Source organism: Aspergillus ibericus (genome assembly GCF_003184845.1).
Source record: "Aspergillus ibericus CBS 121593 unplaced genomic scaffold BO80scaffold_9, whole genome shotgun sequence".
Classification (NCBI taxonomy): domain Eukaryota; kingdom Fungi; phylum Ascomycota; class Eurotiomycetes; order Eurotiales; family Aspergillaceae; genus Aspergillus; species Aspergillus ibericus.
The window spans coordinates 674,598-701,114 of NW_020292107.1; the positions used below are offsets into that span (position 1 = coordinate 674,598).

Consider the following 26,517-nt stretch of genomic DNA (forward strand, 5'->3'; position numbering starts at 1 on the left):
AGTGGCCTCATGAGTGAAATCGCATGCATTGCATGTGAGTAAAGTATAATCGGGTGGCTGGCGCGTTAACAATAACGTCTGTCCTCAGTACCACCACAGGCAATATATCAAATATACTGGAAAGGATTATGCGTGCTCCATGTCGGTGTCCAACGGACATGATGCGTCCGAGTTAAAATTAGCAGATCTTAGGCACTCAGTTCTTCGGCCGAGATAGTTCAATGGTGGAATAGGAAGGGATTCTCATCTGGCAGCGAAGATGCACTTGTCACCCAGATTTGGTATAAAACATGCGTATTATGATGGCCCAAAAGCTGTATTAGTCGCGCTAGATCCTGTCAAGTCATTCTAGGCCTTACATATAAAGGAACTATTGTCCCTGCTGCTCCGGTCACTCCAAAGCAATAACTGCGGCAGGCGTAACGTCGTCGACTCCGTTATTAAAGTAGTGTAGCTATATATATTTGATTCAGTAGCGTGCTCAATCAGCACATTCTTCCGAACAAAAAGTCCTTAACAATTGGTGAGCTGGAAAACTCGGGGTTTAAAAGGACACAGCTATACCGGTAATGTTAGCTTCTGAGGAACTTTCTAATTCACACGAATATTCCCACTGCTTACTTCAAGAAATACTCCAGGCCGACCCGGCGGGACTCGAGAAATGATGGGCGAAATTTAACTGGAGGATTTTCGGTCAGTCGCATTTACGTCTATGCAGGTGTCTCACACATACAAATGACGCTCTTCGGAGGAAGGGGAGGGAGGGCATTCTTCGCATGTGGAAAGGATGCGATCAATTTTTGTCGCAAGTCATCGAACTCGGAATATCTAAAGAATATGTTAGCAAAGGCCCGCCACTAGGCAAGCTTACAAAGCGCACCTTAAGCGTACAGTGATAGGACCGCCCTAAGAGTCATTAGCCCCCAAAGCTACTGGCAACAGCTGATAACGACCAAGAGGCAATGGCGACAGCACCCCGGGGGAGACATTGACATACATCCAGTGTTTGAATCCTGCAATTCCACACCACATAGGATCCTATACCCGACTTCCCTCGTACGACAACATGGTCGTCGACAGCAACGCTCTTTGCCCACAGACCACGGCTGGTCTCACAGTCTGGATCCTCCGTGTGGTCCTCTAGGATAATGCCCGGCGATTGGTCGAGGGAGATGTGTGAAGCTCTGGATGCGTTTCGGTGGTGACTCCAGTATGGTGGAACTATGCCGGAGATGGGACGATCTTTATTCGAGAGGTCCTGCGCCCGAGGAAGAACCGAACCATTGCTGACAGTTACCCCATTGGAAAGCGACGCTGCTATAGTAGCATTGTTGATGGTGTTGGGCGGAGGTGTCGAGGGCTGGGAGGGTGAAGATGGGCGTGGTTGCTGCTGAGGCACCGAGCCAGTGTTCTCATTCGCTGGCTCCATCCATCTAGGTATTCAATGAACGGAAGAATGCGAGCCTGGCTGTCACTAATAATAGTAGTTAATCAACAGAATGCAACCCCAAAGGAGGCCACCGGTGGCGGGGGATGGTCGGATGTAAGGTCACTAACGGGAATTACTAGCGAAGCTTGCTCGTACAGCAGGAGGTCTGTGTACTGCGTTCCAAAGCCACAGGGTGTCAGCCCGGATTGAGGTCACGTACAGCGCGGTATCCGGAAGTTGGAGGAGCGGAGACCCGAAAAAGAGGGGAAGGGGTCTTGATAAGATAGAATGTCTCAGATGGGGAGGGATTCGCGACGGTGGCCAGTGGACGTCAAGCAGGCGCGGATGCTGATTGCTGATGTCGATGATAGCCAAAGCCACGCAAGAGCCCGGCGGCGATCACGGGACCACGGGATCACGGAGACCACGGAGACCACGGAGACGCCTTTCCGGAAAGAGCTATGGAAGTCATGTGCTGCTTATCACCCGCGGTGGAATCTTATCAGCCGTCGGCAAGCGTGTGGACTGATGAGGATTGGAGTACGGAGTACTCCGTAGTAGTCGAATTATGGACCCCACGAGGTGAGCTAGTAAGAAAAAAGACGACTAGAGAGATACTGCTGGCTCGACTGGATCCTTTCATTCTGCACCAAAATTGGGTCCGAAACCCAAGGAGGCCGCTTCCTTTGTGCAGACTCAGAGCAAGAAACTCCGGTCGGATGAGTTAGTGATTGCTAGCTCTGGTTGGAACCAGTCCGGAGCCAGACCCGGACGGGGCTAGTAGTGGCCAGGGTCCGCGCTAGAAAAAGCCAAGAGTGGCCTTGCCCAATCAAGGCGGGTCACCCTTGGGGGATCCCCCAGTCGGGGTCCTTCAACTGAGACATGCGGGTTATCCCCAGCCAGCCGACTCGTTGATGATTCGACCCCGTCCGCCGCCTGTCAGCCATCTGGCCTCCCTCTGAGACATTCTCACACCATCACCCTCGGGTGGCCAGCTCTAGGTACATTGATTCCCTTCATGCACAAGTCAGGCGCGCTGGCGAATTTTCCCGGTTGCCTTGCAGTCACTGGCTGAATGACCGAATGGACATGATCTAAACATAGCAGCAAGCATGGAAGGGGAGGGGTATTGCCTGGCGGGCTAGGTTGGGTGATGTCGCCTCTCATCCGAGGGGAGTCCAGGTAGGAACTTCATTCATTCTATCTATCTCCAGTCCTCCACTGCCGTGCGAGCTGAGTGGGTGGGTTTCCAATCGGCTAGTGGCACCGGATCGACCGGTCTCCCTTCCGGCCTCTCTTCATCCCTCTTGGCCTGGTCGGTTTTGGATAGTATCTTTCCCCCCCAGCACCCCCCTTCGGTTTGTAATAATCGTACGGTCAATGGGACCTGGGGACGCAAATTTTCTTAGCATGTTTCCAGCCATGACAAAGATGGAGCCTAGCCACTCCCTTGGGGCCTCACCACCCGGCCTGGCGAGCCGTCTGGAGCTTAGGAATTGATAGCGCCGCCACCGCACGCTTGTCTCGCGTAACGGACAAGTGTAGTACGGTGTGCGTGAATACATATACCGGGCATTGAGCGCCAGTCTTTCACTATTTTTCGCTCGTCCTCTTGGCTTCCTTTCTCATCTTTTCTCTTCGCTTCCTGGACCCTCCCGAACTCTCGTGACTTCCTCTTTGAGGTCCTTCCCGTTGATATCAACAGAGACCCGTTCTCCCAATAGTGACCGACGACCTGTCCAAAACTCTACTCCTCTTCCAGCTGCTCGGATCGAACATGTATGTGCACGTCTGGCATATCTCCAAGCATCTTCTCTATTAGTCTCAGAGATCAACACTAACATCTTGCATCGTCACAGTCCAAGAATCCTTCATCTATCTCCTGACTTCGCCGTTGTACCCACCGCTTTTACGCCACTCGATATGGTTCTACTCCGTCCGCTGATTGCTCTTGCCGCCGTGGCCGGCCTTGTCCATAGCCAAAACACTACCTCACTTGACCCAAACAGTGTTCCGATCCAAACCAGAGGTATGGCTCCGCTCTAGGGAGCAAAAGGGATGCTCGGTTCCCATCTGACTGTGAAACAATAGATCAATGGTGTGAATCTCAGACTTCTTCATGTCCTCTACTCTGTCTCCAATTGCCAAACACGACGGGATCGCCCATCGATAATACCTGCAACCCTGTAAGTGCAAGTGATCAAAGTATACCGCTCACGTTAACTTGACTGATGTATTGGCCGCTGAATACAGAAAACCCTTATCTATGAGTGTATTTGCAACAATGGCTTGAGCCCCAACGCCTCTCAGTACTCTCAGACAATCCCATACTTCATTTGCACCGAAGAGAACAATCAATGTGTCAACAAGTGCAATGGCAACTCGACATGCCAGTCCAATTGCCGCACCGAGCATCCCTGTGGTGCTCAAAACCCCAAGCGTGTCAACATCACTACCACCGCAGGGGCAACTGCCACTAGTGCCACAGCCACAACCTCCGTGCCTCGGTTCACTGGAGTCCCAGATGAGGGGCTAGCGACGAGACCGTCGACTGATCTTGGTCAGGTATACGGCCTGGTCATAGTTGTGGGTGCGTTCCTTGCCGGGTTCACGACTCTCGTCTGAGATGAGGATGCAAGGCACAATGAATATAATGTCACTTCTACGATGACCAAGCATTCGTAACGGGGCCATGTCGTCCTCATATAATAATCGGCTCATCTTGCACTTGTTTTGTTTGACCTTGCAGCATGTTTCTATGTGTGTTACAAATTAATGATGAAGCGTATTGTCTCTACCCTTGCAAATCGTTTTTGCTCTCTAATGAAACACCACAAGGGTTTTAACAGTTCAGTATACTCAGAAATAATGAAGCCTGCTGCCTATGAAGGCAATGGTATACCGGGTATCTGATGATGAAGCGGCATGCCGGCTCCAAAGCTGGGAGCTCGATAGTAAAACATGTTGTGAGAGGGACAGCTGCAACTCTACTTGATGGCTGACATGATCAACTTCAGGTGGCCTTTATGGCTTTGCAATAATGAACCGCGGCGTGAAGCCAATGTGAGCCCAGGGTAGCTGTGCCGTGGTTGTGCAATAGAGAAATAGTGACAGAATCGACTCCGCCCGCCTACATAGCACTATTTTCAATAGATCTACTACTACGCACCTTTTCACATGAAGTTTGAACGGCCTCAGTGGCACGATCAAACGAGATGGGAATGTCTATATGGAAACAGCCTAATCTCATCTTACCATGCCGGAGCTATCTGCATATCACTAGGACCTTGGGGCGCTCTGCGACTATCGCGAACAGTAATATAGACACGCCCGAACAAGAGATGGTATGGCACACCGGCAATAGCATTTCACCCTGCTTCCTTCCTGTCATGCAATAATATTTTCCGTTTTCTGAACCAATTGAAGATCCCGCGTTCCTGCCAATTCTGTCCGCGTCATTCGCTCCTGTCTCGTCCCACTTCTTCTGCCTGGCTCCAATCCCTCTGGCCTTGGTGATAGACTCGCACCTTCATCAAGCATAGGCCTCGGTTAAATTCCCTCTCTAATCTCGATTTCCGTCTCTCAGCTCAGTCTGCAAATCTCATCACATACGTTCATAAATCGTGCTTTGCGGATCAGCCTCGGACATTTCAGGACAATGCCTTACGGTGGGGTGAGGACAATTCCCAATCTCGGCCTGCAAGCGGAGAAATGGAAATGACCTTATGTTGACTGCGAATAATAGGACTATCGCTTCTGTTATTTCTGCTCACGTGGAGGGCACACCGACAGTCGATGCTTTTATATGACGTTGTGCAATGGGCTTTACGAACTGGTACGTCAACCCGACCAAGCATAGATCAGCCACCAATTTTTGTATAGGCCCTCATGATGTCCCACCGACCTGCTGCAAGGGGAGCATTGTATCAAACTCAAACGGCACTTCATCGCCTGGTGACTCGGCGCCAGAGGAATCGGCGTCAGAGATTCAGAAGACGTGAACGTCAAAGGGAGCGGGTCCACAACCCCGTAAGTATCTTTGCCAGCTAGTGTACTCAGCATGGCGCCCTGTTAAATATTCTGATTCAGCTCGTCTTCCGGCATGGGCCTGGCCCTCAAGCTCGGGGAGGTCGTCAAACTCAGCCCACTCGCCAGTCTCGAGACAGCCGTGGGCCCCAGGTCAGAAACACCGTAAGTAAATGCTGTTAGCTTGCCATAGGCAAGTACTCGAGTACTGCTAAGATTGTTTGATCTAGGGTAATCATCGTCCTGTTCTTGCCATTGCGCCATCGGTCAGGTAACGTTGACATTGCTTCTAAGTATCGCAGCTGATGATGGATATAGAACCACATCGAGCGCCAATGGTCGGCCGAATACGAACGCAGCGGGGTGAGTTGTTCAAAAAGCCATTCTTGAACCTCCATTGACGGGGGCGAGCCAGACCATCTTCCACAGTGGATACTCAGGCTACGTCCTCAATGCAAAATCAGCAAGGCCCACGCAGCCCTCATCTTGATAGTGTGTCATCTGTCACGGTAGGACCAGTGTATGTTCACTTTAGACCCACACTCTCGAACGTCACTAACATGCCAGTGACATTGATATCAACATGTCACTCGAGTAAGGCCACTCTATCCTGGATTGTGATTCTCGGAATAACCCGCAATTAGCGAGCCGGAGCGCCATGATGGCCCAGGTGATGCCAGGTATGGTTCAGTTAAAGGTTGACAAGGAATGTATACTGACGGTCAATCGATGTAGTGGACCTAGTAATGCCGCTGAGGACGTCACCACCATTGACCTCCTCGATACAGCTGAAGATGAAGGAAACATGGCCATACGCGGAAATTCTATGACAGTTGTTGAGAGGTACTGCGGCGAGATATTTACGATGATCTGAGCCGGCATGTGTTGGGGGCCGGTTCCCAAGACGAGGGCTCTGCGGTTATGCCCGCATTAAGGACTCATTGAATAGCTGGTTCTCATATTATCCCCCTTGAACATGTCTTTTGGCGGGGAGCGTTGGTTTGATTGGAACAATCGACTATGGAGAGTGGCTGCATATGGAATTCGTTCACACACATTTATCCAAGCAGATGACCTGGAAAAATTTGCAGGAAGTGGTATAGGTCATTCGGGTACATCGGGATAATTGTGACATGCTTGTATTACATATCTGGTGGTCCAGTACTCTGTAGTGCTAGCGTGAAGCCGAGAAATGCAAGACATGATGTTTGCCCGAGAGCCTAGCCAACAAGGCGGTCACCGAGGCGGTCGGATCCCCAGGCAGCGACGCCGATAGATCGGGCCAAATGATGCTGCCGTCGGTGGCCGTTGCGATATCATCTCACCCGCACATCCCACCCTGTCCGCCTCCACCTTGCTGTCGCGATCCGTGTCTTAGTTCCATGGTTTGATGCGGCTGGTCTTACTCTATCGCTGATTCCGTGCTTGACCGAAGCTTTTCTCGACACACACGGACTCTTAGGCGCGCGAGACCAGCTCGTTCTCCACTTGCCTGTTGTTGTACGGCGCTATCAACGCGGCATACGGTGTTTTAGCCTGGGGGCCCTCGTGAAGGCTTGACGACACTTTCGAAGCTTACAGACTAAACAAAATCTTGTCCTTGCTTCACTACCGGCGGTACTTAAACGCTCCCGATCGCCTCACGTGCCGACCGTGGAAGGTTGCATATACAAACAGTCGACGACATGGATTACATGGCACCGGACGCTTTCGATGGGGTCCCTTCAGCTCAGAGTGCTGGGCCAGTGACGGGACCGGGACTTGTAGATCTGGACAACTTGGGTGTGAACATGACGGGACCCATCGTTAAAGTCGATGGTATGTTGGCTCTACCGCACCAACCGTGAGAACTGGAGGATGACTTACATTGTGGAAGATCCACCGAAGTTCGAACTAGAGTCATACATTGCGAACTACACTGGTAAGTGCAAACTTGGTTCCTGGTGCTATCTGTTGTGACTAACAAGCTCTGTCCTTCCTCCAGGCCGGACCAGATTCAATCGATTGCTTCTAATAGGCACCTGTTCAACGTATCTCTCTGTCGAAGCATTGAAAGCTGCAGTTGCGGAAGCCAAGGGTGGCAGGGATGTATCCAGATACGAGCGTGCAGTCCGGGCCCTTGCCGATGCGGCACCTAATGACCCGGAAGCTACTCTTGATACCAATTGGGTGGACCATATGAAGAAGTCAGTCAAGGCGGAAACGGACCGGCTCGAGCACGAGCTCCGGGGCTATAAAAACAATCTGATCAAAGAGAGTATAAGGGTACATTTATCTACGCTTGGAGAAGTGGCCAACGTCTGACTACTTGATAGATGGGCAACGAAGACCTCGGACAACACTACAACCAGATCGGCGACCTTGTCTCGGCCTCCAAAGCCTATTCTCGCATGAGGGATTACTGCACCACACCAACTCACATTGCGTCGATGCTATTCAAGATCATCAACGTCGCCATCGAGCGCGGGGACTGGCTAAGCGTGCAGTCCAATGTGCAACGGTTGCGCAACCTGCAATCGAAGCAGGAGGAGCAAGCCAAAAACCAACCGAAGATGTCCGCTGCCTTGGGTCTCTCACAGCTGCACTCCGGGTCGTATTTGGACGCAGCTAATAGCTTCCTGGCTACCGACCCGAGCTTGGGTGACTCGTACAACGAAGTGCTCACCTCGAATGATGTCGCAGTATACGGTGGTCTTTGTGCCCTCGCATCGATGGACCGGAACGAGCTTCAGCGCCGCGTGCTCGATAATAGCACGTTCCGCAACTTCCTTGAGCTCGAGCCGCACATCCGCCGGGCGATTTCATTCTTCTGCAACTCTAAATTCCGACCCTGTCTGGAGATCCTCGAAGCCTACAACGCCGACTACCTTCTCGACATCCACTTGCAGCGTCACATCAAGACACTATTCACCCGCATCCGCACCAAGGCCATCCAACAATACCTGATCCCCTTCAGCCGCGTGACCCTGGAATCCATGACGAAAATGTTCGCCCCGAGAGTTGTAGGCGGCCAGGCCGACCCCACGGACTGCGACTCGCCATTTGTGCAGGAACTCATTGGACTGATCCAGGACGGGACACTCGATGCGCGCATTGATCTGGAAAAGAAGGTGCTGGTCTCCAACCAGGTCAACCTGCGGGCCGAAGTCCAGCAGTCCGTTCTGGACAGTCTCGAGAACTATGCCCACGAAGCACACCTCCGCATCCTGCGCACTAACATCATCCGGGCTGGGCTGGAAGTACGAGCAGACGACCGCCGATCGAGAGAGGATCGGAGCAAAGGGTGGGAAGGGTACGGAAACGTGTTTTCCCGCGGTTCGGGGGTGATGTAATGCCAGCCAATGTCAATGAGATATGACTAGAAGAATAGTAGAACAGATGTGATGGCCGCATCCCGATCCTGCCTAGCTAAGTAATCCCCGTCGTACACCTTCTTCTACAGTCATTCACCCCTTCCTCTTCTTCCTCTTCTTCCTCTTCTTCCTCTTCTTCCTCTTCTTCCTCTTCTTCCTCCAAGCAGAAAGGTTTCTTACTTCGCTACCTACCCTCACGGACAAAGTCACACGCGGGCTTGATCCCAATAACTGGAGTGCTTCACTCTTCCTTCTGTGGACTCATGGGTATTATTACTCAGCTACTTTGGGGAAATGGATATGAACTCTTTGGAAGAACTCGATGAAGTGTAGGTATATGGCATTGTATTCATCTCTTGTTTGTATGACGTTTCCACACTCCCCAAGCTCAGAAATGAGGGATAATACTAGACCACTCCACCAACGTGTACGACCCCACTGGCAGCTTCCTCAAGCTAACAAACGACTCAACCGTCAGGTACAAAATGCACATAACGTACGCATCCACCACAAGTCCCAACAGAATCACGTGTGCAATCCGGCCGCAAACCGAGTGACACTTTCTCTTCTCCCCACCCACAAACTCCTTACAGAAATCCCATACAAACTTGATGATGGCGATCTGTTGCTTGAGAACACCGCTCACATTCCTGATACCGAACGTGGCTTGCTGGAGACGCCGTTCGAAGCCTTGGCCCCGGACAAGGAAGTAATATATCACGGGACAGAGTCCCATCCCGATGCATGCTGTCCGCCAGAGGAGGCGCTCAATGGGTGTGGGGAAGTAGGCGTTCCACATCGTGGCATGGAGGCCACCGTTGATAATCGCAGTTATGGCAGAGAAGAATTCGAGCCGTTGATCGAAATAATACACAACATCATAAGCCGCGCGAAAGACCATGTGCAGGAACGAATCATGGGATATGTTTTCGGTGATGAATAGTGCACGAGGAGAATGTGGTTCAGGTGGAGTTTGTGTTTGATTGTGATCCAAGGGGCGTAGGCTGTTTATGTCAACTGTAATCGCAATCGGCTCGCCCACGTCCAATGGTTTATTCCACCAGAAGAAGAACGAGATGATCGAGTATGGGATCTGGACGGCAACACTGGCTTCGAGGAGGGTGACTGGGAGACCCTCGCGGACCCGGCCTCCGATTTGCACAATCATCCAGAGAACCTGGAGAGTCACGATGGTTTTGGCGACGGTGCTCGATTTTCCCTTGTCCTCGATGATGAAATGGTCAAATTGGGCTTGCTGCAGTTGCCCCGAACGGATGTCATTCTTGAAATTATTCTTCAGAAGAGCCATGAACCCTTGTGCTGTTATGGTGGTCACCAGTTCTCCTTCCTGTTTCTGGGGTCTGCTCGATGCTTTGGGATGTTTCAGCAGCGGTTGATTCTCAGGAGCATTGTTGTCCCCTTGGTTCGACGCTGGGGTGGGCTGGACGATATAGCCTCCCATCACAACGAAATAGGCACCAGCCATCCCAAGCCATTCTTTACCATTGTTGACACCATCGACTTCGCCTTTCCAAGCTTCCTGCCAGGCTTTATGAACCTTTCTCGCGAGCCGCCACTGGGCGATGGCCATGCACATCATGATTTCGGGGAAAATGATCGCACCCACCATCAACGTCGCTTTGTAGTAGACTGGTGGGAACTTCCTTCGCATCGGCACCACATTCGGATGCATTGCCGTCCAGATGCAAAGACCCAGCGTGCTAATACAGCCCCATACCAGAGAAAACGTCCCTCGCTGGGTTGGGTCTGGCTCGTAGGCGGGCTCGGTCTGGACAATTGGTGCGGCGGACGCGGGGAACAACCAGAAAAAGAGTGAAACAATCGCTGGGATCATCATGTTATGGTTCTCTTAATTCCAGAGTAATTATGGGAGTCAAGCGGAGGTTAAAGGTACGAGAGTAGCCCAGTCTTTGCTAGAGGAAGGAATATGGGACATCTCACCACCAGAGAAAAGCAACTTCAGCCCTAAACCACGACATACTGGATTGGATATAGATAGGGGCAAGGAGGGGTAAGTAGCACCTCATCATCTCTCGATTCTCGTCTGCAGTTCTATCATCATTTTGATTTGTAGAATTGACATTCACGCTCGTCATCTTGGCTGGCTGAAATAGTCATTCCGACCAAGTGCCAATCGACATGTTCGTGTTCCATTCTGCCCGAGTGAGTATGGCGCATGTACGATTATTCAATAATCAGCAGGAAGGCTCTGATCCATCTCATTCAGTATCAGCCAGGCTGCGACAGCCCACCAATCATATGCATCCACAACAGCATCCAGGCGGTCCAGTCGTCGCGTCTGGCGTGTCTGCGAACCTCCAGCTGCACTGCGTTGCATTGCCCGTCGGGGACCAGCCGATCAAACCCACATATTCATGTTCAGAAAAAGCAATATATTCGAAACCAGGCCGGAAGAAACAGCCCAAGCAATGCATCTTACGCCTCACTTACGTTCAAGGATCACCGCATCACGCATAAGGAGCACTGCTCGGGATTTAGACATCGCCGCGGGGTTGCTGACAGTTCCACTTTCGGGGATAGAATGCGGATATGTAGCTGATAAGCTGCAGGATCTGGACATGGCAGCACCAATGGAATGTTCATCTCCCGGCTCGGGCTCCATACAGCGCCATCGGGGATTTGTGAGGGAAGAAAAGCCCGATTCCATAGGATCCTTGTCTCGGAGGGGAGCTACCTACAGAGTACGGAGTCGAGGCTCGCGCAATCTCACCCAGCTGAGACCTTTTCCTAACAAGATTGCTTACTCCGTAGCATAGTATGCATGCTGAGATCGCCGAGCTATAAAAGCTTCAGCTGGCGAGAAACTTCGGTCGACTTTCAAGGCAGAGATTCACTCACTGCCTTGATTATATCGAGGTACGGAGTGCTTGGAATCAGAGTCTATCTATCGATACAACCATCTTGATATGGTCCTGGGATGTTCCCCGAGTTAAACTCCGCCTTGCCTGCAGCGATTATGGTTGTATGCAAATCTACCCGACCCTCCGGCCCGACCCTCCGTCTCACTAGTCACTACTCGGTACATTAGGTGCTGTTGGCAGTTGCTCAGGCTAACCTTTCTAAATAGACCAGACGAGAACCTAAATCAGACGTCGACTAGAAACAATTCCCAGTATGATGAACTCGCTACCCATACACGGTACACCAAGACCAATAATTCCCCTGTCATGTTGTGTCACGGTACATTCGGGTTACCTCCGAGATCATATCACGATCCACTCTAAGTACGCTTTTAGAGTGAATGGTACCAGGCTCGGGGCTGCTACCAACTAGGCTATCTGGCAAAAGACTAGGATTCTAAGCCACTCGCGAGTGGCTTAGACCGCGCATCTCTTATAAACCCTATATATTCACGGGAGGTGTGTCATGTGAGGGGCCCAAGCCTCATAGATAAGTATAAGTACAAGTACTAGTAGTATTCTACGAGATGGTTAGCGGGTGATGTGTAGTTACATAAGCTAAGCTTATTAGTTAGTTAGTTAACTAGTTAACTAGTTATAGTTATATAGTAGTGGGGATGTAATAATACCTGCCTGGGAGGTATTTCTAACAGGGTATAAAATAATGGGAGATATACCTAACAGCCTAATAGGAAGAATTGATGATTATCCTGATAGAAATAGCACTGTAGGTATAGTAGATATTTTGATTATTAGGTAAAGGTGAACACCAAGAATTAGTATTTGCCTGATGGTCGCTAATTATCCTGCCTCTAGTGAATTTCCATTCATGTCAGGTTAGTATGAAGAAAGTGCCTGCGAGTTGTTTATTGTTATTTTAATCAATGAATCACAACAGTAATGGATAGTACAATAGGACTTTGGACACAATGTTAGAATGTCGTATGGAAAAGCGCCAGTTCATTATGATTGTGATTGTATAATACATATTATTATTCTAGATATATTTAAGTATGGAGATTCCGCGTCCCTATCACGCAGACGGTTCTTATTTCCGGTGACCCATGAAGTCGTACACCTAGGTCAAGTGATAATGTGCACCTGGTCATTTAGTACAGTGATATTACGAGATAACTCTTAGCAGTAGGCATCAGATCGAATAGACAGACTTCAGTTCCGTGGTAGTCCCTCATAGTCTGTAGCCAGGTGGGGTACTAGCAGCTTGATATTTTGAACTAGGACAGGCACAGATGGCTATTAATGCATGTTACAGCGGTAGATGTCGGCCATAGAATTCTCTGCGGGAACAGTCACCACTGGATCCCAAAGGGAGCATAACATTGAAGTTCGGTTGGGAGCGATAGCCCAGCTTCCTCGGCATACTGCACGCGAGGAAACCTTGGGAAACTCAGTGGCACAGTCTCTGATGTAGAAGAGAGCCCAAATGCAACGGATTAGAGAATAGGGTACGATGGCTGGTTTATCGTGCACGAGAAGTTTGGGTCCGAGTATCGAAGCTAGCATTCGGATGATGAAATGCTGAGAGCATCAAAGGAAGCAGCACAGGTGGCGAGATTGGAAGTTGGAGCAGAGAGAGGAGAGGGAGGCTCTGAAACTGAAGCTGTGAATATTCTTTTGAATTTGCTACTTTGGCTTGACACCCTTATTTAGACAATCAAATTTCCATATTTTCAACTTCCGTTATTCCCTTACATGAATCCTTCCTCGTCAGCAATCATCACAGCTTTTAATGAAAAATTACCCGCCGATGTGACATATGGATTCAATGAACTGTACTGTATTATCCGAAGTATAGCTTTCTCTTCCACCAAGTCAGACCGAGTTGCCGTCTATTTTGAGGAGAAGGTTAAGACTTTTCACAAACTATTTGAGCGTTACTTTCCTCGAATTGGGATGATTACATTCGCGATTCAGTAAGAGACAGGGATATGTATGATAATGTTTCATTTCATGTCTGGATCAAATCGTAATAACCATATTAGGTAATGATAGAAAGGAAAACAGGGGAATATCTCGGCTCATAATCTTAAAGTACAGTTGGAAGGGGGCATCCGTTTTCTACCCCGTCACACCAGTATATGCTTTTGGTTGTACTATATCTACTGTGGCCATCGTTCTCTCCTCGCAGGTATACCGTTCGTCCTCGTGCATGGCGTAGGAGAGGTGGCTTAAGCCATGGCCAAAGCAATCATCATGGCCGCACCACCGGCAACCAGCTGCGAGGCGCCAGTAGCAAAGGCCATAGCACCGCTGTCGCTGGTGCTGGCGCTGGCGGAAGCAGATGAGGTAGAAGAGGAGGAAGACTTGCCGGTGGCAGAGGCGGTGGATCCGGAGGCGGTGCCTGTAGCAGAGGCGGAGCCGGAGCCACTGGCCGAGCCGGTGGCTGAGACGGTAGAAGTGATGGTGATGGCCACCTTCGGGATGGTAGTGGTGGTGGTGGCGCTATCGGAGGAGACCTGGCCATCCATGCTGATGGTGAGTGCGCAGGACATCCAGGTGGTTCCGGAGTAGGTGCAGGAGGCTTGCTCGTCCCTGGGGTTGGGTGACTAGGTCAATTGACTGATGGCTGCGCGGTATGAGACGAGATACTTACAGGTCAGTACCACTGTAGGTCATGGCCCAGGTGCTGCTACCGGCGGTGAGGGTGCGGCCTGCAGCGGGGATATCGCACTCGTCGTCGTCGTCGTCGTCATCGTCGGAGGAGGCGGTGGTCGCGCGCTTGGCGACGGCGGCGCTGGTGGTCGCGGCGCCGGCGCTGGTGATGGTGCCAGTGGCTGAGGCCGTGGCAGGGCAGTTGATAATCAGGGTGGTGAGGTCACCGCCAGTCTGCACAGGGTTAGGTGGTGGACTAGAAAAAAATTTGGCAGGGTATGGGTGGGAAGGGGGATGTACAGTGCCAACCAACTTGGCATCAAAGCCGGCAGCCTCGCTGGGGAAGAGAAGGGAGACGACATCGTCCGCAACCACGGAGGTGGCAGAGGCCAGGAGGGCCAGAGTAGCGAGTTGGAGACGCATTGTGTGGGAGTATGAGTTGGTTGATTGAACGGGGGTATATGGAGTTGTATAGATCGGAGAGGAGAGAGGAAGACGATGAGGGAAGAGGTAGAAGTAGGTTGGATTGATGAGAGGGTCTGGGGCCATCAATGCTGGGCGAGAAGAGGTAAATAAAGGCCAAGCAGGATGGGGTCCAAAGAATTGGGGGCGAAAAAGAATCGATGCGACGCTGACGGGCGAGTTCCGGCGAGGCTGAGAACGATGCCATCCAAGCCAGGGTCCGGGGGAGTGCAATTGCCTGATTGGCAATGGCTTCCGGACCCTCCCATTCAAGTGGATGTTTGCTCGCAACTAGAGAGCAACTAGGATCCAGCTCAGCCAGTTTGGTGGGCGAAGCATTGGGAACCACTGGGTCTGTCAGCGCTTACGGTGAGGGTTGGATGGATTATCGTGGGAGAGGCGGACTCACGCTGGAGCCGGGGAAATTCTATTATCCCACTCATAATATACCCGTCCGTCTTCCCTCTTCAATTTCTCCATCATCCTTCTTTTCTTCCTTCTCACGATTCCTCAACATTGCTGCCACTGACCTGAAACGGAGCCACGGCCTGACACTGGGGCCAGACGTGGGGGCGGGAATAAAGGCTCATTTCATTTTCCCGGCGGTGCAGGCTCATCCATGCATCCCAAAAATATGCGCCACGGTTCCCCCGGTCTGCTGCGGCTTAATTTCCACGCTAAACATCCAAGCTAACAAAATCATCCTTGTCTAGTAGACAAAAGACACACAAAGAAAGCAACACTCGTTGAGAGCTTTTTCGACGCTACGCACCAGATCCAGTTGATCCAGCGGGCCTTGGGTGCCCAATGAACCCACTGACCAGGCCTGCCAGTAGCAGTGCCCCATTGAAGCCGGCCATGATGTAGAACGGCGCTCCCGACGACAGCACATCGAACAGGAGCCCACCCAGCTTGGTCAGGATCAGAATTCCCGCTCCACCGTAAAGGGAATACACCCCAGCAATCGAACCCTTGAGATGTGCCAGATGCCGTCCTTTCCGGCCCATACGGTGTGCCATGAGCGGCCGGTCCTCATCCTCCTCTCCGTCGTCGACAGGACACTCCTCCCCTTCTGCCTCATCCTCGCTGGGATCACTCTGCTCGTTCCAGAACTGATCATCCATGCTACTCACGTCGCTCACGCTGAGAACCCCGCTGCTCAGCACGGATAAACTGCAGACAATCGCTCCGATCTGGCTGACCCCGACCAGGCCCATCACTACGAATACGCCGGGACTGCCGTGGTCGCCATTGAACTCGGGGCTGGGCAACAGGGCAAACGTGGTGTAACCCACGAGGCCGACAAAGCACGCGGCCAGCAGCGGCACGTGACGCCGTCGCGATCGCTCGGACAGGTACCCGAAGGCTGGCGCCGCGATCAACGCGACTAGCTGCGAGACCCCCGTCAGGATCGAAGCGAGCACATAGGCTCGGTGACATGACTTCTTGATGTCGCCAGGGCTAGCCGCCTCTCCGTCTTGGCTCCCGCACAAGCCGGATCGGCGATAATAATGGTTCACCGCGAGCGGGATGAACAGCGAGATCCCCACGGACGAGGCGCGTGCCACAAAGCCCCCGAGGTAGCCCAGGAAGATGTCTGGATTTTTGAACCCCAAGATGAATGCCGTGCCCAGCTGTTCGAGATAGGGCAATTGGAATTTGCGAGCGTACGAGCACGAGTCGCCGCCATCCGACGCCCCGCGCCGGCGGGGGGACCACAGGGAGCTCCACGCCTTGCCCTCTTCTCCGGGGAGGTTTCTCAGACCAAAGAAGCAGAGAACACTGATTACCAGAGACACCCCCGCGACGAGGTAGTAGCTCCGCTGGATAGCTTCGACGGGAGAAAGGCCCCATTGCTGGAAGCGAGCTGGAAGGGGCAAGAAGACGACAAGGGAAACAAGGGCACCGCAGCCCGCACACATGCCTACATACCCTGCCAATCGGGAGGATGAAGTGGTACTCGTCTGGGATCCTGATGTGGGTTTATGTTGTGGTGACGAGTGAGATCCAGCTACGGCTGGAAGTACTGCCGTGACCATGGTCGATACCGCCGCGCCCCCGAGACTGAACAACAGTCTTCCCAGCAGGAGCTGAGGGTAGACATTTTTGGCCTGGACGAAGAGGACCAGGGCAACTGCAACGATAGCATAGCCGGTAGTGCAGACCTAGATAGCAGACACTGCATGAGAAAACCAAGACTTCAATTGAACCCGACAACCGAGTAGAGTAGCGCTTACATGACGGACGCCAATGCGGTCCGACAGCACCCCCCACAAGGGGCAAGCGATTAGAGCCAGCAGCTCGTCCGCGAAGCCCAGGGTGCCGACGGCATCACCTTCTCCGTCACGGAGTCCAATCAATTCCGTGACGACAAAGGAGATGGACGAGTTGATGAAGACTAGGAATGCGATGGAGAATGGACAGACGCCAAGCAGGTAGGTCCATGTTTGCAAGCGGCTGGCTGTGAACAGGGTCCGTGGGGAAGCCATGACAACGATTCAGCTCATTACGCCTGGAAACGATGCTCGGAATGGCTGAGATTCCGTCGAGGTGCTAGAGCTGCTTGTCTAGCTTGTCCACTATTAGTATTGGTACGGAGGACGGAGTAGATGATGGTGAGCGACCGATGACGGAGGGAATGCCAGCCGGATGCCGGCCAGCTGCCCATCACCTGATCGGCGGGAGCTCGTGGGTGACACAATAGCTGTGGTGTACCTGGATGGTAGAGACCTCCGTCAACCTGGGAGCAAATTCACCAGCTGTCAAGAGAAACGTTGCATCGGACCAGCCTTACCAGTCACTTTCCAATGACCGGTCCTTCTCATCCCCCACCGGATGTCATTCTAAGTTGATATAACTAGTTAAAGAATGAGCGGCCGCTGAGGTCAGATGCCAAGGCGGTAACTCCAGGCTGGTAACGATACCCGGTACGGGCGATACCGAGTAGATTAGCTGGCCAGAACATCCCCATCCATCCCCATCCCGATTCCATCATCGTCTCTCTCGCCCACGCGATCGTCTTCATCTTCCTCCCCGTTTCGACTGTTCCTTCTTTTCTTCTCCTACCTGCGGTGTCAATGTCGGTCTGAGAAGTTTCGCCCCGTTGCTACGCCCTCGTCCATGAAATCGGGCTTTACGCCCACCCTTCTCAACCCGTCGCCATGAGATTGGCCGTGTATGCTGGGGTATGTTGCTCCAGGCTGCTGTCTCCTCCCCCCAGGCTGACCACGCTGTCCATAGGCCTCGGCTGCCCTAGCCACTGGCGTTTTCTTGAAAGCGCTGCATCAGAGAGCAAACTTCTATGCTGCATGCGTATATCTCTCTCAGAGCAGTGCAAATCTCATGGTAAGCCTTCCCCGCCGCAGGCCCCAACACGCTTTCTCGGCGCGCCAACGTTGGGGCTTCACACCATAAGGTCTAACTTCTTCGCGCAGATCTTGATGAACATCAGTCTCCTGGCGGTTGGCTTCTTCCTCTTTTGGCTTCAGCGTCTCCTCTACGGACCCCTTCGACCCATCGAAACGGAACAGCTCTACGAGAAAGCGTGGTTCGCCGTGACGGAAACATGCTTGGCGATGACGATCTTCCGGGGAGAGCTGGGCGGTTGGTTTCTGGTCATGTTCGTCTCCTTGCTGATTGGAAAGGTCTGGGGTTGGATCGGTGAGGGCCGTGTGGAATTCCTCGAGCAACAACCTCCGGCGAACCCGCGCTTGTTCCACATCCGACTGGCCGCTTCGCTGCTGCTCTCAGTTCTCTTCAACTCGTTCATGCTGAGGTACTGCATCCGAACGGTTCTTGAACAGGCACGGCCCGACATGATGGTTATGTTTGGCTTCGAATTCGCGGTCCTTACGATCCTCTCCAGCTCGACGGCCGCCCGGTACACCATTTCGTTGGTAGAGATCTACATCACACACCGGCAAGTGAAAGCCAAGGTGGAGGAGCGCCGTCGGGAGATCCGGACAGCTAGGGAGGAGATATTGCGCGAGTATGCGGAGTCTCTAGAGAGAGAGCCCCCCAACCTGCCAGATGAGAACGACATCGACGAGATGGAGTTGGATGTGTCAGGCTGGGAAGAAAAGGGCCGGTGGATCTTCTACCTCGATCTGCTTACGGACTTCCTCAAGCTTACCGTATACCTTACATTCTTCGCGATTCTTTTCACGTTCTACGGTCTACCGATTCATATCTTGCGCGACGTCGTGGTCACCATCCGCTCTTTTGGACGACGCATCATAGATTTCGTACGTTACCGCAATGCGACCCGGGACATGAATGAACGTTATCCCGATGCAACGGCCGAAGAAGTCACCAGGGAGGAGGTGTGCATCATTTGCCGGGAAGAGATGACACATTGGCACCAGCCGGCGGGTGCGCAGCGGAACCGGGTCTCTGATAGGCTTCGCCCGAAGAAGCTTCCCTGCGGTCATATTCTGCACTTTGCCTGTCTTCGAAGCTGGCTCGAGAGACAGCAGAACTGCCCCACATGCCGACGGCCTGTTATTGCGCCACCTCGGGCCCGGGGGACGGGCGATGGCGGCAACCCAGGGCCTGGTAACAACGCTGGCGCACAGAACATGCCGGGTGGCAACCAAGCATTTGGCCGGGATGGGCAAGCAGACGGGCTACCCAGAGCCCGGGTTTATCAATTTGGACCCTTTAGAATCGGGTTTGGGGCCGGACGAGGTGACCTTTTCCAGAATCTCCATCAGCAAATCCACCAAGGCCATGTGCCCGTACAGCAGGCCAACAACGCCAATGCCCCAGACGCTAGACAGATCGGCTTTGGTTTTGGATTCGGACGACCTCCCCCGGTAGCAGCGCCTCAGGCTGTGCCTATGCCTGCCTCGACCGCGGCAGACATGCAAAGTCAGTTGCAGCACATGGAGCAACAGATCATACAGGAAATTGAGACTCTGCGTGTCACCGCGGACCAACTCCATATGATGCGGCTGCTGCAGACGGAGCTTCAGCGACTCCGAACCCTTCCGGCCAGTTCCCCCGTCACACAAAATACCGCATCCCAAAGCTCCCCCGCCGTCTCATCCCCGACGTCATCCATCGCTACGCGCCGTCAATTCATTTCGGACCCTCGTGCACCCGCCATGGGCGCTGGGGATAGTCGACTCCCAGAGGGGCTGAACCTCCCCGCTGGCTGGTCTCTCATCCCTCTTCACTCCCCCGACCAGGACTCCAGACTGGCTGATCCACGCCCCGCCCCTACGACAGGCACCACCCAGGTATCCGATAACATCTTCACTCCGCAGACACCAGTACCCACCATGACTGCATTGGCTGAAGGCCAACAGGACGAGGGTGCGGCCGCGCCCGAGCCTTCTGCATCTCAGGATTTGCCAAACTGGCAATCGGGAGCAACCTCAACGGCGACGGGTTCGGGAGTAGAGTCACTATCGCAACAGTGGACCGATCTAGCACCTGAGGCCCATCTTGAAGGCGAGAGCACTTTGGTCGAAGGCACGGACGGGACGGACCACGCTGAGGAATCAGACTCGGCGTCGAAGGGCAAGGCACGGGTCGCCACGGTGGAAGACGCCATTGATGATGAGACATGATGGGTTTCGTTCGCCTTTCCCCGACTTTTTTCCCTTCTGCCTTTATACCTGGTGTCTTTTTGGTTGATGTATTATCATCTCACTGGTGCTGCCCTCCCTATCGGCAAATCATTGTTTTATCGGCGTTCTTGAAGCGGCTCCTCATCATACCCCGTTGCCTGTATGTTCGATCCTCGAAAATGTGGCTCCTGCATGGTCATTTCCCCTTGAACTCACCCCATCCTGTTGCGCCCGTCCTGCGGGGTGGCAGGAGGCGAGGACCCTTATGTGTATGTACATACTAGAAATCTCTATCGCGACTCACTTGGCTTATCGTTCGTATTTGAGTTGGCCTACGGAGTAGCATAAGTGTAAGAAATTGGGTCAGCGGAAAACGTTGGGTTGGAATGCAGCAAATAAGCACTGCATCGATCGATCGGGTGCATTCTGGGGGAACGGGATCAGGGGCAGTGGCTGGCCAGCTCCAATCAAACGGAGCCGTTGTCTCACCGATGGTCGGGACGAACTTCAACCGGCGCCCGTGGGGATCCAGCCTGAATTCTCCGGCCACGCAAAGAAGGGTTCCAGCCAGGGCCGGTCGCTGGTCCCTCCAGATGACCGGTTCCCGACTCTCAGAACTTCCTTCGAGTCTATCTATACTCCGTACCTAGTCGCTCTTTCGGGGATCGATCTTCATCAGAGAACCAGGGATTGCACGCATCCGAGATCTAGTATCTACGGAGTCAAAGATCGTCGTCATCAGCGCTGACGCCAGCGTCGCCTCCGCCCGCGTCTCCCGCCCGCTTCCTGCGCCATCCTTTGCGTATGCCTCCCTCGGCTGGCCTTTTCAACCAATCCATTCTTCCAATCCAGTCCGGGTCGCATGAATCTGCCCTAGGAACGGCCCTCGTTCCCTCTTGCCCCTCCCTGTTTGGCTCGTGGAACCTTCGACCGGTTGTGGCCGCGCATCTTGCCGTTCTGTCCTTTGAGATCGCGGGGATTTGACAACTGTTCCCGACTGTGACTACCTGGATCCGTTCTTCCATGGCTTCTCTTCTGTAGCGGTTGACTCAGGTGGGTAATTTTCTGTTTTCGTGCTGGTTTAGACCTGTGAGGCCACGCTTTTGGCGTCCCAGCAAGCTCATCGCCTTGGTTCTATACTGATCGAGCTCTTTCATCCAATCGCAGTGCACTTATCTTTACTTTTCCCCGATCAAAAATCCTACCGTCTCCCATGATTTCCTCGCGCCGGGCCGTGCCCCTGTTTGGCTTTGCTTTTATCGTATTCATTCTTCTCGCCATCCGCAGCCTCTCTTCGCAATGGGAGCAAGCGACGCAGGTCGTCGGGCTGGGTGAGCTGTCTACGACTCCCTCCCCGTCGCCTTCGGTGCGCTTCAATGTCACCAGGGTCCAGGAGGAATCCGCCATTCGGACACCATATGCGCCGAAGCCGCAGTTCATCCCCGGCATACCTAAACCCTCCGGGGCCGCGTACACGAAGGCCCTCGTGGTGCCGCAGGCCGATGGCGAGGACACGAGTTGGATGGAGTCTGAACTGCCCGACTGGGAAACCGCAATCTACGCAGTCAATGACCCGACGGCACCCTTGCATCCGCCAAAGAACAAGGGTCATGAGGTGATGGTCTACTTGAGCTATATTATCGAACATTATGACATACTTCCGGATATCATCGCCTTCATGCATTCGCATCAGTATGCCTGGCACAATGACGACCTTTTTGGTGGCGATGCCGCTGATCTTCTACGGCGTCTTAATCCCGCTTGGGTGGTCCGGCAGGGGTATGTGAACCTGCGGTGTGCCTGGAGCCCCGGGTGTCCTGCGTGGCTGCACCCGGGCACGCTGGTGGAGGATCAAACCAAGCAAGAGGAGATTATGTTGGCCCGAGCCTGGGGAGAGATCTTTCCGGATGATCCGGTGCCTGAAGTCCTGTCGCAACCCTGCTGCGCGCAGTTTGCTGTGTCGCGCGAGCGTATCCTTGCCATCCCCAGGGCTCGGTTCATCTATTTCCGCGACTGGATGCTCCGGACGGAACTCAGTGACTACATCTCCGGACGTATCTGGGAATACCTGTGGCAGGTAGTGTTCACAGGCGAGAATGTCTTCTGTGTGAAGGAGCACGTCTGTTACTGCGATGGATATGGCATCTGCTTCGGGGGCGAAGACGAGTACGACGCTTTCCGGGGCCATCACAATCGCAAGTCCGAGCTTGAGGAGGAATTCAAAGGCTGGAACACTCGGGCCGACATGATCGAGCTGACCCGGATGGGCGGGACGCTGGGAGAAGAGAGCTATCTGGACTTCCCACAGCCCGGAGAGGACCTCTCACTCGTGGACCAAATCGATCTCGAGGAGCTGCTGATCAATGAACTGGTGGCCAATGCTACGGAACGTGGCAAAGATCCCCAGGCACGGGCCCTCGAGGTGGGACGAGCGTGGAAAGAGGGGGATGGATTCTAGTGTCTGAGCTCTAGACTCCTCCAACGACCGAAGATGCCTCGAGATTGGTTAAATTCTTCCAAAGCTCTAGCCCGTTACATTTGGTCGTGGTAGGGGCTACGTACCACATGACTTGACATTCTTATGTTCATATTTCCTTTGGTGTTCAGGTGTACTGTGATGCCTGATAGATACGATTGCTTCTTATTTGTTTGATATGTTTGGCCAGCGATACTTGATGTGCCGAGATTAGTGTGATCTGTTTCAGACATTGTGTTATCTATTGCAGTTAGGACCATTTGGCCGGACCAAATTGACCATTTAATGGTAAAGCCAGTGATTGCTCCGTACCACCGTCCTCCCGGTGGTCTGTTGCTGCCTCAGGTACTCGTATCATGTGACCGATCCACCCGGCTAACTGTCTTGGGCAACGGCAACGGTGTCTTCCCTGCAGAGTTTGCACTGTCTGCTCCTCCTTCAAACCAGCCAAACAGCGTCATCGCGGTCAACAAACTATCGCTGCTTCACTTATCGCCATCTGCGCGCGGTGGAGATAATCGTTGGGGCTCTCAGCTTCCATTCACTTCACGCGCCTTGCTCGCCTGGGCGACTGTGTGCTTCTCCCTGCCCAGGAGTGCGGGTGTTCACCAGTGTTGGGTTGTTTTGCCGATCGTCAACAAGCACTCAACACCCATACGCGACCTTTCCTGCAGTATTGTACAGCATATACCAGCGTTAAACTGGTTACGTTGAAAGCTGCGTCGCCGTCTTCTGCGCTGAAAACCCCACTTTACGTTGCTGTGCGACAGTAGGACTCGTGTTCGAGCTTCCAGCCTATTCTTTCAGTTCGCGACACCAGCACCTTCATCGGCTGGCTTCTAGACCAACCATAATCGGTTCTGACCTTGAACACGTTGCGGTGGCTGTGTATCTACACGCCGACGCGACGCGACTCGAACTGCAATGGCTTCGACGTCTGCCTCGAACCATCAACATCCTCCGTCCACCTCAGCCGAATTCTCAACCAACCCGACCACCTCCGCCAATGTCGACCCGAGCACACACCTCGCAACCAGCGGCTATGCACCCAGTGAGAACCAACTAGCCGGGCTGGTGGAGGCCGCCACAGCTGCTGCGGGCCAAGAGGTCTCGGACTGGGCTGCCGCTGCCGCCGTCGCTGCTGCCGCTGGGGCCGCGGGTCTCCAGCATCACCTGGATGGATACGGGGCTGATACTCATATGGAGGATGATAGCTTTGGAGATGCTGGGTTTGGGGCTGGGATCGGAGGCGGGCGGCAGTTGCGCGGACCGGGTTCGATGAATGAACATGGCCAGCCTTCCGGGGGTGGTTTGACTCGGGTGCCAACCAAGAAGCGAAAGAGGAATGAGGATGCGCTGGACCCGGCGTTGACGGCGGGCGCGGCCGTCGGTCTCGCAGGCACGCACCATGCCCACCACCAACCGCAACAACATCACCAGCATCCCCACCATTACGGCGGAGAGGGTCTGGATATTCGCGGCGCGCCGTCCCAGTCGCTCTCCGAGGCTCGCGCCGTGGGCCTTCACTCTGCCGCTGCCTTGTTTCGCCAACCGTCGAGTAACAAGAAATACACCCGGCCACCAATGTCTAAGTTGTTCGCCTCGCTGGAACTGTCGCCGGAGAACTTCCTGCATCTGCAGGCAGCGGCGAAGGCCTACATGCTGGATGATCGCCACCCGGACCGGCGGGATTGCGTGGGTCAACGTGGCAAGGGCGATACGGAGATGGTCAAGCTGCGCTTGTGGAATTGTGTGCGCCATTTCCTCGAGGTCGAGGGACATGGGGAGCGGTTCTTCGGGGAGAACGTGGTCAACGAGGGCATGGGGCCCCGGACATACATCTGGCCCCGGGACCAACAGAAGATCATCTCGCTGGTGATTCCTTTGCTGCGACGGATGGTGACGAATGAGCGTCAGCGGCAGTATGCCGTGGAGACTCGGAAGGGCGGCGGCACCGAGGAGCGACGGAGACGCAAGACCGAGGATAGTCTGCAGAATCTCAATGCCACCACCCCGGACGATCACCTCCAAATGCATCAGCATCATCATCATACTCCGGACGAGTATATGACAACTCAGGCTACGTTACCCACGGCGCAACCTCAGCTCGACTCCGCGTCGGCGACGGATCTGGGCCTGACCGATCTCTTGCTGGATGGGTACTCGACCGACTGGGACGCGTTTGCCAAGTCATATGAACTGTATAACCAGAATTGCGAGCTTGACAACCTCTGGTACATGTCAGGCCTGCAACAGCCGGATTGGCGGGGACTCGTTGCTGCCATTGACAGCCATTACCAGGTCATCCACAGCGGCGGTTACGAGTGTCCGTCGCCGTGTGAGGATGCCAATGTGCACCGCATATTGAATGCCGATGTGACGTCGGACCTGCGATGGCGCATTGGTGGGAATGCACCTAATCCTTCCCGGAATGAATTGTATGTTCCTCTCATGCATGCTAGTATCTCACTAATCGCCTCCTAGTGCCAGCAGTATCGCCCGCGAGATCTCACGCGTTATCCGGGACAGTCTCGCGACCCAGCAAGATGTTCATCAGTCGCCCCACGACCAGGCGCCGGAGCCTCAACTCCAGCCGTTTCCACCGAACTTTCCCCCGCTGCCCGGCACTAACACCAGCCCAGCTCCACCTCCCACCAATGTCTCGCTCCGGATTAACCTCCTGCAAGACGGAAAACGCATGCACCCACGGTTTGACATCGCCTCCAGCCAGTGCCCCGACCTGGAGACCCTGAAGCAGCTGATCTCGCGCAAGTTCGCAGGCCAGCTACCAGGCGTGTCGCCGGATGCCCTGGACACCACCGGTGGCTGGGGCTCCCCGCCGCACTGGAAGTTCCAGGTCTGGCTACCCGACGGAGTCACGCCAGTGCATAACGACGGCGAGTGGACCATGGCGCTAGTATCCGCCAGTAATGTCGATTGGATGGACGGTGACCTACGGGTTCTGGTTGAAATCGAGGGAACGTCCTAGGGTTGCCTGGTATCGTTGTTCCTGAATTCTCTTGTGGCTTTTGGCGTGGAGTTCGGTGGAGATCTGTGTTACTTTCGCCTCATACCCGGTGCATGATGCTATGATGATACGATTGTGATTTCGTGATTTGTGTCTGTCTGTCTGTGTATAGATAGGAGTTGACTAGGATAAGAGTAATAATATTACCAATGATGTACAGCAGCGTGGGTATGGCATTCAATGCTTGGCTCAGCATCATTACTTCCTGTCTATCCGGCTTCAAGCGGCGTTGTGCAGCGAGGACCTGTAAATTTCCCTGGTATGGTTATTTTGCCATTTTCAGGATCGCTGCACTGGTTCAATAGCACCGCCCACGGCCCACCAGTTATTCTCTGAAGTATAGACCCTTTCTCCTCCCGATTCCTCTTTCTATCTTTCATCTTTCATCCCCTTAACCCCCCCTTCTCTCATATCCTATATCGCCCCATCGAACCGCTGAGCCCTGGTAGATCCTCGGGCTAGCCGACGTCTAGAGATCAAGATCAAGGCTGGTGTGAGACGCCATCCGACGAATGTGCTGTTATCCGGTCTCCTATGCTACCAGTCTATCACATTCGAAACGTGAGGAGTACCAGACCGGGTAATTCTGGTATGCTAAAAGTTCCTCGTTAGTGG

General features: G+C 53.5%; 8 protein-coding genes across 8 annotated transcripts; 4 read left to right on the forward strand and 4 right to left on the reverse strand.

The window, feature by feature from the left end:
• Positions 1-485: 485 nt before the first annotated feature.
• BO80DRAFT_442731 (uncharacterized protein) lies at positions 486-1,429 on the reverse strand (the record flags this gene model as incomplete). The annotated part of the gene is made up of 5 exons (XM_025721288.1): positions 486-558; positions 622-679; positions 734-828; positions 881-906; positions 998-1,429. The coding sequence occupies 5 exons, from the start codon at positions 1,427-1,429 to the stop codon at positions 486-488; spliced, it is 684 nt and encodes a 227-aa protein (XP_025577945.1).
• Positions 1,430-3,133: 1,704 nt separating this feature from the next.
• Positions 3,134-4,349, forward strand: BO80DRAFT_288774 (uncharacterized protein). Its single transcript, XM_025714977.1, has 4 exons — positions 3,134-3,208; positions 3,289-3,458; positions 3,521-3,615; positions 3,683-4,349. Exons 2-4 carry the CDS (start codon positions 3,353-3,355, stop codon positions 4,052-4,054), a joined length of 573 nt encoding a protein of 190 aa, XP_025577946.1. The 5' UTR covers positions 3,134-3,208; positions 3,289-3,352; the 3' UTR covers positions 4,055-4,349.
• Positions 4,350-6,779: 2,430 nt separating this feature from the next.
• BO80DRAFT_423055 (COP9 signalosome complex subunit 1) lies at positions 6,780-9,100 on the forward strand. Its single transcript, XM_025718955.1, has 4 exons — positions 6,780-7,273; positions 7,332-7,376; positions 7,440-7,720; positions 7,771-9,100. Exons 1-4 carry the CDS (start codon positions 7,141-7,143, stop codon positions 8,785-8,787), a joined length of 1,476 nt encoding a protein of 491 aa, XP_025577947.1. The 5' UTR covers positions 6,780-7,140; the 3' UTR covers positions 8,788-9,100.
• A 70-nt stretch (positions 9,101-9,170) lies between these two features.
• BO80DRAFT_423057 (uncharacterized protein) lies at positions 9,171-10,945 on the reverse strand. Its single transcript, XM_025718956.1, has one exon. The coding sequence runs from the start codon at positions 10,664-10,666 to the stop codon at positions 9,197-9,199; it is 1,470 nt and encodes a 489-aa protein (XP_025577948.1). The 5' UTR covers positions 10,667-10,945; the 3' UTR covers positions 9,171-9,196.
• Positions 10,946-13,653: 2,708 nt separating this feature from the next.
• On the reverse strand, positions 13,654-15,281 carry BO80DRAFT_289020 (putative GPI anchored glycoprotein). The gene is made up of 3 exons (XM_025714978.1): positions 15,235-15,281; positions 14,365-15,173; positions 13,654-14,303 (listed from the first exon to the last, which is right to left on the reverse strand). Exons 2-3 carry the CDS (start codon positions 14,910-14,912, stop codon positions 13,940-13,942), a joined length of 912 nt encoding a protein of 303 aa, XP_025577949.1. The 5' UTR covers positions 14,913-15,173; positions 15,235-15,281; the 3' UTR covers positions 13,654-13,939.
• On the reverse strand, positions 15,153-17,659 carry BO80DRAFT_423059 (putative MFS transporter). The gene is made up of 3 exons (XM_025718957.1): positions 17,063-17,659; positions 15,235-16,990; positions 15,153-15,173 (listed from the first exon to the last, which is right to left on the reverse strand). Exons 1-2 carry the CDS (start codon positions 17,312-17,314, stop codon positions 15,590-15,592), a joined length of 1,653 nt encoding a protein of 550 aa, XP_025577950.1. The 5' UTR covers positions 17,315-17,659; the 3' UTR covers positions 15,153-15,173; positions 15,235-15,589.
• Positions 17,660-17,801: 142 nt separating this feature from the next.
• On the forward strand, positions 17,802-20,706 carry hrdA (E3 ubiquitin-protein ligase HRD1). The gene is made up of 3 exons (XM_025722539.1): positions 17,802-18,010; positions 18,066-18,170; positions 18,260-20,706. Exons 1-3 carry the CDS (start codon positions 17,987-17,989, stop codon positions 20,396-20,398), a joined length of 2,268 nt encoding a protein of 755 aa, XP_025577951.1. The 5' UTR covers positions 17,802-17,986; the 3' UTR covers positions 20,399-20,706.
• A 905-nt stretch (positions 20,707-21,611) lies between these two features.
• On the forward strand, positions 21,612-25,863 carry BO80DRAFT_350024 (DUF3431 domain-containing protein; the record flags this gene model as incomplete). The annotated part of the gene is made up of 3 exons (XM_025715526.1): positions 21,612-22,855; positions 23,912-25,312; positions 25,359-25,863. The coding sequence occupies 3 exons, from the start codon at positions 21,612-21,614 to the stop codon at positions 25,861-25,863; spliced, it is 3,150 nt and encodes a 1,049-aa protein (XP_025577952.1).
• Positions 25,864-26,517: the final 654 nt, after the last annotated feature.